Source organism: Pelophylax lessonae (assembly GCF_965119305.1).
Source record: "Pelophylax lessonae genome assembly, chromosome: 8".
Classification (NCBI taxonomy): Eukaryota; Metazoa; Chordata; class Amphibia; order Anura; family Ranidae; genus Pelophylax; species Pelophylax lessonae.
The window spans coordinates 147,972,325-147,987,725 of record NC_138775.1 but is presented as its reverse complement, the minus strand read 5'-3'; the positions used below and the strand labels follow the sequence as shown (position 1 = coordinate 147,987,725).

The window sequence follows — 15,401 nt, the reverse complement described above, 5'->3', positions numbered from 1 at the left end:
GTTACATATGTGGTATCGCCATACTCAGGAGGAATAGCAGAATGTATTTTGGGGTGCAATTTTTGCTATGTACATGCTATGTGTTAGAAATATTGCATAAATGGACAGCTTTGTGTAAAAAAAATGTGTTTTCATTTTCTTTCCACATTTTCCAAAAACTTGTGGAAAAAAATGACATATTCAAAAGACTCATTATGCCTCAAAAATTATAGGTTGGGCTGTTTGCTTTCCAAAATAGGGTCATTTTATGGGGGTTTCCATTGTCCTGGTGCTCCAGGGCCTTCAAAAGTACGATAGGTTGTCAGGAAATTATATGTGTAATTTGTGCTCCTAGAATGCCGGACGGTACTACTTGGATGTTAGGCCTCTGTATGTGGCCAGGCTGTGAAAAAGTCTCACACATGTGGTATCGCCATACTCAGGAGGAGTAGTAGAATGTGTTTTGGGGTGTAGTTGCAAGTATACATATGCTGTGTGAGAGAAATAACCTGTTAATACGTCAATTTGTAAAAAAAAAAAATCTTCATTTTGCAAAGAGTTGTGGGAAAAAATGACAACTTCAAAAAACTCACCATGCCCCTTATTAAATACCTTGGAATGTCTACTTTCCAAAAAGGGGTCATTTGGGGGGTATTTGTACTTTCCTGACTTTTTAGTGTCTCAAGAAATGAGATAGGCCTTCGGTACATCAGGTGTGGTCAAGTGTGATCAATTTTCAATGATTAGCACCATAACTTGTGGACTCTATAACTTTCACAAAGACCAAATAATATACACTTATTTGGGTTATTTTTACCAAAGATAAGTAGCAATATAAATTTTGGCCAAAATTTGTGAAGAAAAATTACTCATTTGCTAAATTTTATGACAGAAACAAAGAAAAATGCGTTTTTTCACAATATTTTGAGTCTTTTTTTATTTATAGCACAAAAAATAAAAAACCAGTAGTGATTAAATACCATCAAAAGAAAGCTCTATTTGTGTGAAAAAAAGGACACAAATTTTTTATGGGTACGGTGTTGCATGACTGAGTAATTGTCATTCAAAGTGTGAGAGCGCTGAAAGCTGAAAATCAGTCTGGGCAGGAAGGGGGTGAAAGTGCACTGTAGGCAAGTGGTTAAGTTTACAAATTATAAAAACACCACAAACCTCTTTATCTTAAAATAAGATGAAAAAATACATAAATGTTAAAATCTCCTTTATATCTATCAGTATCTGCATAACATAAGGGATGAAAACATATCCAATACTAACTAAATGGTTTATTTGAGCAAGGCCTATAATTACATAGTTTTGGTAAATCTTAAAAAAATGTTGCAGAGATTGGACAACCAGGTTTTACACATATGCAGCATTACTTAACGGTTGCACATTAATTTTTACATATTTAGTAGTACTTAGACACTTTATCCTAAATAAGCTACATACATACCTTTTCTGCTGCTCTGCTTAGTTCCACTGCAATGTCCCCTCCAGAGTTCCCAATGCCAATCACCAAAACTCTTTTCCCTTTGAAATTGTCTGGAAGCTTGTATTCTCTACTGTGTAAGTACTGCCCCTTAAATTGTTCTATACCTTTGAAGACATAAATTACATTTATACAGTCAGTATTATAATATAGTGTAACTTATTACATCATTTATTATTATGTTAGAAGCTGTAAAATGACTACATTTATGGCAAACTGATGTTACATATTGAATAACTTTATGGAGAACTACATGCATAAAATAAACTCACCATAGGTCTCCCTATTGTGAATGTGTTGCACAATCTGAGATCACATGATAGCACTAGTGAGTTATTATTGTGTAGTAGTTTTATTATCACCATTAGCCTGAGAAGGGCAAAACCAAAATACAATTTTTACATCTTTTTTTAAACTTTTGGGCAAATCTGGTCGCCAAAATGAAGGGGGTGTTACAGAGCCCCAAAACTTTATTCAGCTATGTGACGGTACTCACCATCTCTGGGAGTGAAAGACAGATACCTAATGGACACTGAGAATATGGCTTGGATTGCTTCAAATGGGGTCTGTCTTTACACCTATGCTATTGTGTATTGTACTTCAATAGCAGAGACAGGCTCTCCCTATTATTTGTGTATTGTGGTATGATGTGGATTCTGTTAAGCCTGTCTGTCCCATTGTTAAATGTTAATGAACTCACATATTGTTTCTATTTCTGCATACAATTTCATCTGCATATGATAATGTAATCAGGCAACCCCTGACCTGTGTGTGGTAATCTGATCATGAGGGGAGGTCCATGCTGTATATAAATTCTGTGTGACTGTTCAATAAACAGAAGATTCCAGTACAAGCTAAGTTGTCAGCTAGCTTTATATGGGGCGGATGGAAAATCTGATATTTATGTTCACGACTGGGAGGAAGCCGTATACTGACAGAAGTCCACAAGTACAGTGTGGGTTGTGGTTCCGTTACAAGCTAAAGTAGCACATTGTATGTCTGTCAGTGTTAAAGCAGCTCTGGTTTATAAATCTCACTAGCATACATTTAGGTGTGCCACCTATGTTTGTTAAGGTAAATCAAGAAATAAAGTTGCTATCACTGGCATGACTTTTAAGCCAGTCTAAACTAGTCTAGTCTAGCCTAGTTTCAGGCTAAACTAAGAAAAAAAAAGGCTAATCACTGAATATTTGCCAACTCACCAAGTGGGTGCAGTCACTGCAGTCAAAATAATAACCGAAATAAATAACTCTGGGGACACAGTAAAGAACTGCATAAAGAAGCTGCTTAATGGACACACGTGGCTTTGTTTCATCAAAACAGTATAAACTTTATTAATTCACAAAAATTCAAAATCCCAAATCATGACGTCACCTAGCCAAGCCCACACGCATTGAGGCATAGGTGCACACACTGGCGGCGTTAGCAAAGGAACTCCTGGCGGGAGATGGATTGATTCCTAGCGGCACACTTAGGGACCTTCAGTGTTTTAGAGGCTAGGACTGCCTGGAGCAATCCTGGAGAAGGATCTACTGCTGGAGCGAGCTCTAAATTGCAGTGTGGGCCGAATCATCAGACAATAGAGAGCTGTGTACCAGGAATGTGACAGGCAGGTGAAAGTGGTGAGATATGCTGATTATAGTAACCTATTCGCCTTTGGCACCTTTCACACGAGGCAGACTGCGGCTGCGATCCGCTTGCTCAGCAGGGGATCTCTCCACTGATCCTCGCTGAGCATGCAGATGACAGGAGTGTTTTCCGTCCGCTCATGCAGGTCAGAGACAGACACAGACTGCTCTCCTCTTTGGCGGATCATATAGGATTGGATGACAAATGTCCATTTACACCCGCTTCATAGAGAAGAATGGAGGTTCCGATCTGGTCCACCTGAAAAACTGACAGGCGGACCTGATGGGAAAGTCCATGTGAAAGGGGCCTAATGCCTAAAGCGGAGTTCCACCCTGAAAAAAATTTTTTAGATAAAAATATCCCCGGGACAGTCAGGGTTAGTGCATTTAAGCAACGATAGCCTCTGAAATGTCCCATGTTTCACTTACCTTTTAGAAGAAATACTTACCTTGAAAATGTCTTGTCCAGCGCTGCCATCTCAGGTGTGGGCAGCTGAAGCCAGAGTGTCCTCTTCGGTGTCCTCTTCGGTGACGTCGGAGTCCCAGAATGCCCTGCACCGGCCCTGCTCGTCACTTCCGGTGCAGGTGCGTCATTCCCTACTGAACAGCTTCTGGGCATGCCCAGAAGCTGTGCAGGGATGACACGCCTGCACTGGAAGTGACGAGCAGGGCCGGTGCAGGCGCATTGACTCCTGGGATCGATGACGCTCATCTCCCAGGAGTCAATGCAAGGAGGAAGTGATGGCGCAGGCCGTGGCTGCAGAGGGAGGAAGAGGAAGGAAGGTAAGTATATTTTCTTTAAAAACAAGGTAAGTGAATCAAAAAAAAATTATTTATCCAATTGTTTTTCAGGTAAATTAAAGCAAGCGGACAATGAAAAGTTCATTTTGAGGGTGGAACTCCCCTTTAAGCTCTGTCTCCTGCGTGTCAAGCTATATCCAGACCAGCTCTATCATAGACTGCTGTTATCTGCTTGCTTGCTAGAGAAAGTGGTATACTATTTGCATTTTGGTGGTTGGATTTTCTGTTATTTTTTTTAAATCTGTGGTTTTTATTATATGTTGTGTTTTAATTGTATAGATGGTTTATTAGAATATAATTGTAATTAGTTTTATTAGTGCTAATTGCTGTTATTGGTAATTTTGTTGTGTCTTTGTTTCTTTGTCTTCTGTTCATTGTTGTGATCTTGTGTTGTCTTTGTTGAGTGTGGCTGTGTCACAATAATTTACCTTTGAGATCATTAAAGTATTCTGATTCTGAATCTATCACTGTACAACCACTATACTTGCTAAAGTCTGCAGGAATGTTATCCTCTGCATTTCCCTTCCTAAGCTAACCTGAAAGCTGCTACTATTACATTGCTTATCACTAAGTTCTGCTTAGCTATGATTTATTCTACGTACTGCTAGTAATATCGGAGTTGTGCACAAGAGTAGTTAATATTTCCCTACAACTATCTATTCTTGAGGATTAAGTATCTGCCGTACTTAGTTGCAGATATGACTGTATACTCAAACCGCCACAACCCAGGCAATCAGTTAGTAAAGTTTTACTGTGAGGCCTGATTTAAAAAACTCTTGGTTATCCTCCACAAACCATTGTTATCGCAGTGCACTATGGAAAGTCTATGTTAAAGTGATCCATACAGTATTTGCTTCATGTTGCGCAATTATATCTGTATGGACTTGCATACCCCACACGGTTGCCCAGACAACGCTGAGGGAGCTGACATGTTCCCTCAGCATCTCTTCCGGGTTTGGCGGCTCCGGCGCTGTGAGTGGCCAGAGCCGCGATGACGTCACTCCGGTGCATTCGCGTGGGAGTTTACTTTCCGGCAAGGGGCCGGCAAGGAGCGCCGAAGGTCCGGCAAGATACGTCAAACCTTCAGAGCGCATGCGCCGCTGGTGTCAGCGGATGCATGCAGGGTGAATATCACCTAAACCGTGCAGGTTTAGGAGATATTAATTTTACCTACAGTTAAGCCTTATTATAGGCCTACCTGTAGGTAAAAATTAAAAAGCAGAGTATACTACCACTTTAATATAATGTAAAAAAAATAGTGACTGATAAAATCATGAGCCTAACAATCATAAAACATCATAGATAACATACATATGCATGTACCCAGAAATACCCACATCTACACATACATGAATGCTGGAGAGTCAGTGGCGTATCATCCATGGGTGCAGGGTGTTCACTGCACACGGGATGGGCCCACTGTGACCCACCCTGCAGACATCGCCATACACTCCAAACCCCTCTCATGCATATACTTCCTGTACACTCCGCACTGTACATTCACTATTTAACATTACTGCATTCTGCACTATGTAAGTAATCGCAGACTCTATTAAACCACACCCCCTTTAACCACTTCAGCCCTGGAAGGTTTTACCCCCTTAATGACCAGGCCATTTTTTGATACGGCATTGCATTGCTTTAACTATTGCGCGGTCTTGCGAGGCTGTACCCAAATAAAATTGATGTCCTTTTTTCCTACAAATAGAACTTTCTTTTGATGGTATTTGATCACCTCTGTGGTTTTAATTTTTTGCGCTTTAAACAAAAAAATGACTGACAATTTTGAAAAAAAAAACAATATTTTTTACTTTCTGCTATAAAACACATCCAATAAAAAATGTAAGAAATCACATTTCTATCAGTTTAGACCAATTTGTATTCTGCTACATATTTTTGGTAAAAAAAAAAATCCCAAAAAGTGTATAATAATTGGTTTATGCAAAAGTTATAGCGCTTACAAACTATGGGATAGATTGATGGACTTTTTATTTTTTTATTGTTTTTATTAGTAATGGCGGCAATTTTTAGTGGGACTGTGACATTGCTGCGGAAAAATCTGACACTAAAGCCCCCTACACATGTACCGAATGTCGGCCGAACGATCGGCCGTCTTTTGTCCGATGATGTTCTGCCGGTTGAAAAGTGCTAAAGACTGCACACGAATTTTGTCGGCCAACAACAGCCGACTGCAGAAGTGATGCCACGTGATGGTTAACTTTCCGTGTGTTTTTTCTTCTCTGAGCATGCCCAGTCTTGCTCATCTGCTGTTAGTCGGCCGAATTCTGTACTGACTGGCGAACAATCGGCTGTTTTGGTAACGGCCAACAAAAATTTTATAGCCTGCACACCCGATTCTGTTCTGCCGAAAAGTCGCAGTGGGTTGTCGGAAGCATCATACTAACAAGCCGACAATCGGCCAATCGTTCGGCGGCCGAATATTTACAGCCGACAATCGCTACGTGTGTACAGGCCTTAAGTGACACTTTTTGGGGACCAGTAACACCAATACAGTGATCAGTGCTAAATAATATACAGTGATTCAGTATAAATGACACTGGCAGCGAAGGGTTAACATCAGGGGCGCTCAAGGGGTTAAGTGTGCTCCTAGGGAATGCTTTCTAACTGTAAGGGGAGTGGACTGACTGCAGGAAGAGAGAGATCTGTGTTCCTGATTAGTAGGAACACACAATCTCTCCCTTCCTGTCTGTTTACATAGGCAGACGGCTGTTCTGTCATTCTTCTTCACACCCACAGACTGGCTCCCGCTGTGCCTAAAGCCCTAAAACAAAATCAGGTATATGTACGTGAATTTGCGCTTAAGGGCTGCCCTACCGCAGTATATGTACATGGGGCGGTCCTTAACCACTTGCCAAACGGGCCACAGCCGAATGACGGCTACAGCACAGTCAGCTTATTCTGGGAGGGCGTACAATGACATCCTCCCAGAATCTCGCTTCCCACGCACCCCCTGGCGCATGCACCTGGAAGTGTCCATGGGGACCCGGCGCATCACGGATCATGGTAAAGGGCCAATGACAGCGGCCCTTTACCACGTGATCGCTCGGTCCAATGAGAAGTCAGGAAATGATGGTGCTCCCTGCATGTTGGGCCTCTGTATGTGGGCAGGCTGTGTAAAAGTGTCACGCGTGGTATCGCCATACTCAGGAGGAGTAGAAGAATGTATTTTGAGGTGTAATTTTTGCTATGTACATGCTATGTGTTGGAAATATCTTATAAATGGACAACTTTGTTTAAAAAAAAAAATGCGTTTTCATTTTCTTTCCACATTTTCCAAAAACTTGTGAAAAAAAATCACATGTTCAAAAGACGCATTATGCCTCCCAGAATATGTGTTGGGGTGTTTGCTTTCCAAAATGGGGTTATTTTGTGGGCGTTTCCATTGTCTTGGTGCTCCAGGGCCTTCAAAAGTGTGATAGGTTGTCAGGAAATTGTATGTGTAATTTTTGCTCTAAGAACACCTAGAGGTGCTACTTGGATGTTGGGCCTCTGTATGTGGCCCACACATGTGGTATCGCCATACTCAGGAGTAGTAGCAGAATGTATTTTGGGGTGTAGTTGCAAGTATGCCAATAAAGCGTGTGAGAAATAACTTTGTAATATGACCATTTTGTGAAAAAAAACAAATCTTCATTTTGCAAAGAATTGTGGAAAAAAATTACAACTTCAAAAAACTCACCATGCCTCTTATTAAATACCTTGGAATGTCTACTTTCAAAAAAGGGGTAATTTGGGGCATATTTGTACTTTGCTGGCTTGTTAGGGTCTCAAGAAAATGAGATAGGCCATCACTACATCAAGTGTGATCAATTTTCAACAATTGGCACCATAGCTTGTAGACTCTATAACCTTTCACAAAGACCAAAAAATGTTTACTTATTTGGGTTATTTTTACTAAATATATGTAGCAGTATAAATTTTGGCAAAAATTTATGAAGAAAAATTGCTAAATTTGCAAAATTTTAAAACCGAAACGAAGAAAAGCATTTTTTTACAAAATGTTCTGTTTTTTTTTTTCATTTATAGCGCAAAAAATAAAAAACTCAATGATGATTAAATACCACCAAAAGAAAGCTCTTTTTGTGTGAAAAAAGGACGAAAATTTCATATGGGTACAGTGTTGCATGACTGAGTAGTTGTCATTCAAAATGTGAGAGCACTAAAAACTGAAAATTGGTCTGGGTAGGAAGGGGGTTTAGGGGCCCAGTGGGTAAGTGGTTAAGTAGTTAAGCCACGCCTAATATTAAGCGCACTTTAAGGCAAGCCCACATTTTGCCACATTATTATTAATACCCGGGGCCCACTTTTTATCTTGCACACAGGCCTACTCATTTCATGATACTCCCCTGTGGAGAGTCATTTCTTCAATCTAGCAATTAGCTTCCCTGCAGAGGTAGACATTTTCCTCTCAATATGCTTATATTTATCTGTTGGTCACTACAGTTCTCACATAAATGTCCATATATTTTTTCGTTGATCCTTCCATGTAAGGCCGTTTCTGGTAGGGGTTATAATCCTCCCTTGCTCTATCCAAAAAAAAAAAAATGTTGCCTATAGTTCTATTTTAAAGATGAAAGAATATGTATGGCCCCCTTCCTCACCTGGCCTAAACCCTATTGAGAACTTGTGGGCCTTTCTTAAACAGGAGACTTACAATAAAGGAAAACAGTACACCTCTCCGAACAGTGTCTGGGAGGCTGTGGTTGCTGCTGCACAAAAAGTTGATTGTCAACAGATCAAAAAACTGACAGAGCTGTTTGTTTATTGTTCTCACAATAATAGATGAAAATAAACAAGTGAGATCGGAAAATTTTAGTTTTTCATTTAGTTGCATAATAATTCTGCACAGTAATAGTTGCCCAATTATTGTGCATCATAGGTATTCTCCTAAGAAAGCCAAAACCTCACTTTTACTTTCTTAAATATTTAGGTTTGGGGTTTATTAACATTTTGGGTTGACTGAGAGCACTGTAGTTGTTCAATAATGAAGCGAATCCTCAAAAATACAACCTGGCTAATAATTGTGCACACATTGTATTGCCAAAAAATAGTTAGATACACTATTTAAACATTTTAGGGTAATAGCAGGCCACTCACCTGGAAAGGAAGAAAGTGGGAGGTTTGGAAATGAATGATGCCCAGTGCAGAGGAGCACAGCATCAAAGATAGCTGTGTCTTGTTTGCCTTCCTTTTCAGTGGTAACAATCCACTGGCCAGTGGTGGGGAAGTCCTGGGTTTTCTTTATGCTACACACAGTAGTCTAAAATATAGAATTCATATATATTAAACAACATATCTATGCTAAATGTTAACATTTTAAATGCGAGTAGAAAATATATTTTTTTTTGGACAGGTGTCAAAAAATAGATACAAGAGGTGCTTGGCACTTGCAAGGAAAACGATGAACAGCAATATAATTGTGTATTATTGTCAGCAATATAATTTTATTATTAGGGTTTTTGTTTAAATACAGCTAAGACAATATTCACAAAATCATAACGGTAAAGGCAGAGACCGAAAGTAACACAATATATTCAATATATTCTTCAGAGAAGCCTATCTTACCCACACCTAACAACTATACTTCCATTTTCTCCATCAGCCCATCCCCCACGGTTATTGCCTTTTGTTTCACCTAACCCTCCCTTTTAGATTGTAAGCTCTAACGAGCAGGGCCCTCTAATTCCTCCTGTATTGAATTGTATTGTAACTGTATTGTCTTCCCTCATATTGTAAAGTGCTGCGCAAACTGTTGGTGCTATAAAAATCCTGTATAATAATAATAATAATATACTGGTAGTCATCACAAACTTTTATAACACATGAATATGTACATGGAAACTACTAAATCTTTTTTCTATGAAATAAATAGACATGAATCTTTTATGTTACAGTACATACAGTATGTAACCACCAATGAGGAGAAACTACAAATGCCACCAGTAATGATACACATCTTCTAAACATATGCATGTCCCCCTCATTCCAACCCTCCATGTCTCATACTGAGCCTTATTGCAAATTAACTTTCATACTAACCCTCATGCTAAATCTCTCTGTAGTCGAGCACAAACCCCATAACCACCCCCACTGTAACTGTATCTTTAACCTTCACACTAACCCATTCTAATGTGACTCTTGATAGCATACCTGCCCCTCGAGACCCAGAATCCTCTTTTCTGAAGACCAGCTTTGTTATAAAATCTACTGTTTAAGTATAAATTAGGTCAGAAGATAATTATTAACTAATGGATATTGTAGCCCCAAGCACATGAAGCTGTCTATGGTTCTAATGAGACCCTGCAAAGTGGTATTAATACTAAATATGTTAGACAGTTTAGTGTATATCCCCGCAGTACCGCCCGCTGAACGAGACCTTTGGGGCCATGGTTTGCTCCAGCCACAAACATATTCTCACAAATGGGAATATACTTAAAGACTCCAGTGCAAAAAAGGTAACCCTGGTATCCCACCCCTAAAATAAATGGCCCAGGGGTATAAAGTTATAACCAGGGCCGGCCTTTGGGGTGTGCGAGCTGTGCGGCCGCACAGGGCGCCATGGGCAACAAGGGCGCCATTCGGCCATCACATCTCGCAGAAAATCAGGCGATTCAGGCCGCACAGCGGGAGGTGAGCGGTGACCGCGGCCTGGACAGGGTTAACATAGGCCGTGGCCGTCGCTTACCTCCCGCTATGCGGCTGTGCCTCGGTCACCTACTGATGCAGTGAGGTGAGCTGTGTATCACACACAGCTCAGCCTCAGATCCTTCCACGCTGACAGATCTCTCCTCCCTCCCTGCACTAACGCCAGAGGAGAGATCGTCAGCTCCTCCTCGCCCCGCCCCTTCTCCTCCTCCTCCCGCCCCGCCCACACTCCCGGGGATGTGTGGGCGGGAAGTTCAAAGAAGAAAAAAAAAAAAAAAGCTGCAGACAGAGACAGGGTAAGGTAAGTGAGGTCTCTCTCCTTCAAAAAATGTAAGGGGGGCTCTGTGTGGGGGGCTTGGTGTGAGGAGGGCTTTGTGTGAGGGGGTCTGTGATGTAAGGGGGGGCTCCGTGGGGGGGGTCTGATGTAAGGGGGGCTTTGTGTGGGGGTCTATGATGTAAGGGGGGCTCTCTGATGTGGGGGGCTCTGTGTGGGGGGGGGCTCTGATGTAAGGGGGGCTTTGTGTGGGGGGTCTGTGATGTAAGGGGGGCTTTGTGTGGGAGGTCTGTGATGTAGGGGGGGCTCTGATGTGGGGGGCACCATGGGGGGGGGGGGGTCTGATGTAAGGGGGCTTTGTGTGGGGGGTCTGTGATGTAAGGGGGGCTCTCTGATGTGGGGGGCTCTGTGTGGGGGGGCTCTGCTGTAAGGGGGCTTTGTGTGGGGGGTCTGTGATGTAAGGGGGGCTTTGTGTGGGGGTCTCTGATGTGAGGGGCTCTGTGTGTGTGTAGGAGGGCTTTGTGTGGGTGGTCTCTGATGTGAGGGGGGCTCTGTGTGGGGGGTCTCTGATGTTAGGGGGCTTTGTGTGGGGGGTCTCTGATGTAAGGGGGGCTTTGTGTGGGGGGTCTCTGATGTGGGGGGCTCTGTGTGTGGGGTCTCTGATGTGAGGGGGGCTTTGTGTGTGTAGAGGGGCTTTGTGTGGGGGGTCTCTGATGTAAGGGGGGCTCTGTGTGGGGGGGTCTCTGATGTTAGGGGGGCTTTGTGTGGGGGGTCTCTGATGTAAGTTATTAGTGATCATAAAAAAGAAAAAAGTCAAATAAAGTGCAAAAAAGTGCAAGAAAATGCGTGCGGGGGGGGGGGGGGAGCGCCACAGGATTAGCTCGCACAGGGCGCCTGAACACCTAAGGCCGGCCCTGGTTATAACCCTTATAAAAATGTACTAGAAGAGGTCTATGGGAAATAATAAGTCCATAGGAAAAATCCCACTTCAACAGCGTCTCCAGCCTCTCCTTCAGGCAGAATATGGGGTACTGACCTCCATGAAAAAACAAAGTAAAGGAAGGAAGGAAAGAGAGAAAGTGCCACTGTCTAGGTGTAGCATATGGGAAAAATGTAAAAAGGTGAAGCCATTAGGTAATGCGCTCACATAAAAATAATGCACTCACATAATAATAAGTAGGTACAGCATTTCTATGGGTAATGTGTGGGGTGTCCAGCAGGTGGCATTCTCTCCAGTCTCTCCAACGGCCATGAATGAGAGAAAAACAGAACAAAAACAAAGACAGAGCACACTGCTCTCTGTCTAGTATTTACTGTAGGCTGGTGTAGTGAATAAATAAACACTCAAATATAGTTGATAGAAAAACTGCATCAATACAAGGCTCCTGTAGGTGGCATACTCTTTTTGTCCCAATAAGTGGCAACATAAGGAATGAATGGTATAACAGTAAGCTCCTCCAATGGATGGCCTCACAGGAAGCAGTGTTGGGTAACCAGGAACCAGGAAGAGCCAGCTCTGGCTGTGCAGAGGGTGGCCGCTTAGGACCGCAAAGAGTCTCGGCTGGCAGAGTGGTAATGATGACATCACACATAGGTGGGCATGGCAACACATTTCAGGGCAAAGTCCCCTTTGTTAAGCCTGCCCAGTGCTCAGAAACATTACAATATATAGACAGAGCATAAACAGTAGCTCAAAATAAATATCTAGCCATATGTGGAGGAGAATTATGAATTAAAAGGAATATGCATGTTTTTTTTAGAATTCCTTGTTTGCATTTCAGCTCTACTGATCTTTTACAACCAACTCCTAGCTACGTACACTCACTTCAAAGGTAGCTGCATGTCACTGATGAGGGTAGGCTTCCTGAGCATGCCAATACGAGAACATGCTCGCTTAATGTCTTCATCTTACAGGGTGACAAACGCAGACGTGTATTGGGAGACAAATGTCACCCTATAGCAGGATGAGCCTTAACAAGGACCATTATGGAAGGATTGCCACATACTACTTTAACCACTTAAGCCCCGGAGGATTTTCCTGCTAAACGACCAGGGGGTATTTTGCGATTCGGCACTGCGTGACTTTAACGGACAATTGCGCGGTCGTGCGAAGCTGTACCTAAACGAATTTGACGTCCTTTTTTTCCCACAAACAGAGCTTTCTTTTGGTGCGATTCTTACTTTTTGCGCTATAAACAAAAAAAGAGCGTACATTTTGCAAAAATAACAATATTTTTCACATTTTTTTATATGAAATTCCCCAAAAAAAATGTAAAAATCCAAATTTTTTAACATTTTCGGCCAATTTGTTTTATGCTACCTATGTTTGGCAAAAAAAATCACAAAAAGCGTATTTTGATTGGTTTGCGCAAAAGTTATCGCGTTTACTAACAAAGGGAAAGATTTTTGTCATTTTTGTTGTTTTTTTTTTTAACGTGTAATGGCGGCGATCTGCGATTTTTTTTGCGGTACTGCGACATTGCGGCGGACAGATCGGACCCTTGACTGACATTTTTGACACTTTTGGGGTTACCAGTGACATTTCTACAGTAATCAGTGCTATACATATGCACTGTTACTGTAAAAATACACTGGTAGTGAAGGGGTTAACTTTATTTGGGAGGGAGGGGCTGTGTGTATCCCTAGGGGCGTGCTTTCTACTGTGATTGGCTGTGGCTTGAGCTGTAAGGACACTGATCAACGGATCTACATACTAGATCCGTGTGATCAGTGTCTTTACAGCGAGGAGAATGACAGGTGGCTTGTTTACACAAGCTGCCTGACATTCTCCCTCTCCCCCGCCGATCGCCGAGTGACTGGCGGACATCGGGTCCGCTGGTCACACGCGTGGGGGGGTCCGTGACCGCGCGGGAGCGGGAGCGCGCCTCCGCGGGCGCGCGCTCGCTCCCCAGAGCCTCACAGGCGAGCGACGTAGACCTACGTCACTCTGCCTGTGAGGGGCTGACTGCCGCAGTAAATATACTGTGAGCAGTCGGCAAGCGGTTAATGAAAGATGTAGATTTCAAATGATTAAAAATGATTTTTGAAATTGCATTGCCATGTAAAAGGATTTTATGGTATATAAGTGATCGGGTTTACGTTTACTTGTTCGTTTCTATTCATTCTGCTTTGCTGGACCTCTACTATGTGTAACATATCGATAAATATTCTTACTGGCAAAAAAAAAAGATACCACTTGGAGAAGTAACTGACTCTAGAGTCAGGAATCACATATTTTCACTCTGTCTGAAAAAAAGTAATTTAGAGGACCATAATTACACATTTTTCTTACTGTGTTATGTTGTATGATAAAGTAATTAAGGTACCTTATTTTGGATGTATTTTAGAAGATTGAATTTGTCAGCATACATTCGGAAATATTCCATAACTCTGGAGTTATGCATGTAGTTGGGGAAATCCTCTGGTGCTGGAAAATCACTAAAGCACATCATCTCCTTAGAAGTGTTTATAACGACAGATTTATAGATACTGGCTCTGCCATCTTCAGGCTCATCCTATGGCAAGAATAGATTCATTTTTTAGGGATCACAGCCAGCAGAGATAAGGAGAGACACATCAAAAAACATTTAGATTATTTACTGGTTTTACAATTGAGTGTGCCTTGTTTTTTTAACTCTTTTGCATCTGACATAGCGTGAATAGGCTTAGGGGTTGATTTACTAAAACTGAAGAGTATAAAATCTGGTGCAGCTCTGCAAAGAAACCAATATGTTCCCAGGATTTTTTGTCAAAGTTTAAAAAGGAGCTCCAGGCACTTATCAAAAAAATAAAAGTCAGCAGCTACAAAAAGTGTAGCTGCTGCCTTTTAAAAAACAACCACTCACTTGTCCCACGGTCCAGCGGTGAGCTCACCTCTGCCGTCTTCATCCTCTGTCCTCCCTCGGCGGTGCCGGCATCTTCACTATGGGCACCCGGCTGAACTTCGGTTGTCGATCGTCGTGGCACTCGGAACAGAAGTGGGAGCAGGTACCTGCTCTCCTCCTGCTCCTCAAAAGTGCCAATTGTGCAAGAGGAGCAGGGGACAAGACCTTAAAGCAGAACTTCCCCTTTTGGGTGGAGTTAGGCTTTAACTGAACAAGCTGAAGTTATAAGCTGATTGGCTACCACGCACAGCTGCACCGGATTTTGCACTCTTCAGTTTTAGTAAATCAACCTCTTAGTGTTCAAAGGTGCAATAAACCAGCTTATTAGGAAGAGGGATGGCAACCTACTCTACCTGCCTTCCATTGGCAAGTAGGTTAATATTGGAGGGGCCCCGCGCTATGGAAATATAGGGGATGTAGGGGCTGCAGCCTCCCTGAAATATAGCCAAGGCTATATCTAATATAAGTATATAAGGGGTAGGGAATTGGCGCTGCCCGATGTGGATTATAGTGATATTATTATTTCATCAGTGGGACGTATTTTGCACAGAATAATAAATATGTAAATATGTATAAAAGCATAATAATGTTAGATATAAATAAAAACCATCAATATCAATCAATATATCAAACTATATACACCAATCACTTGTTCACATTACAGTGTTCACATATGAAAC

The 15,401-nt window shown here is 42.0% G+C and overlaps 1 protein-coding gene across 2 annotated transcripts in view; it reads right to left on the bottom strand.

Annotated features, from left to right (window-relative positions):
* The window catches only part of LOC309561862 (flavin-containing monooxygenase 5-like), a gene marked incomplete at its 5' end in the record, with an annotated part of 139,006 nt that overhangs the window by 53,639 nt on the left and 69,966 nt on the right, over positions 1-15,401 (bottom strand). For both annotated transcript variants that reach the window (XM_082265927.1, XM_082265926.1), the window contains 3 exons: positions 1,433-1,575; positions 9,016-9,178; positions 14,164-14,352. In XM_082265927.1, the coding sequence (XP_082122053.1) occupies positions 1,433-1,575; positions 9,016-9,178; positions 14,164-14,352 (495 nt within the window). The remainder of the gene's footprint in view (positions 1-1,432; positions 1,576-9,015; positions 9,179-14,163; positions 14,353-15,401) is intronic.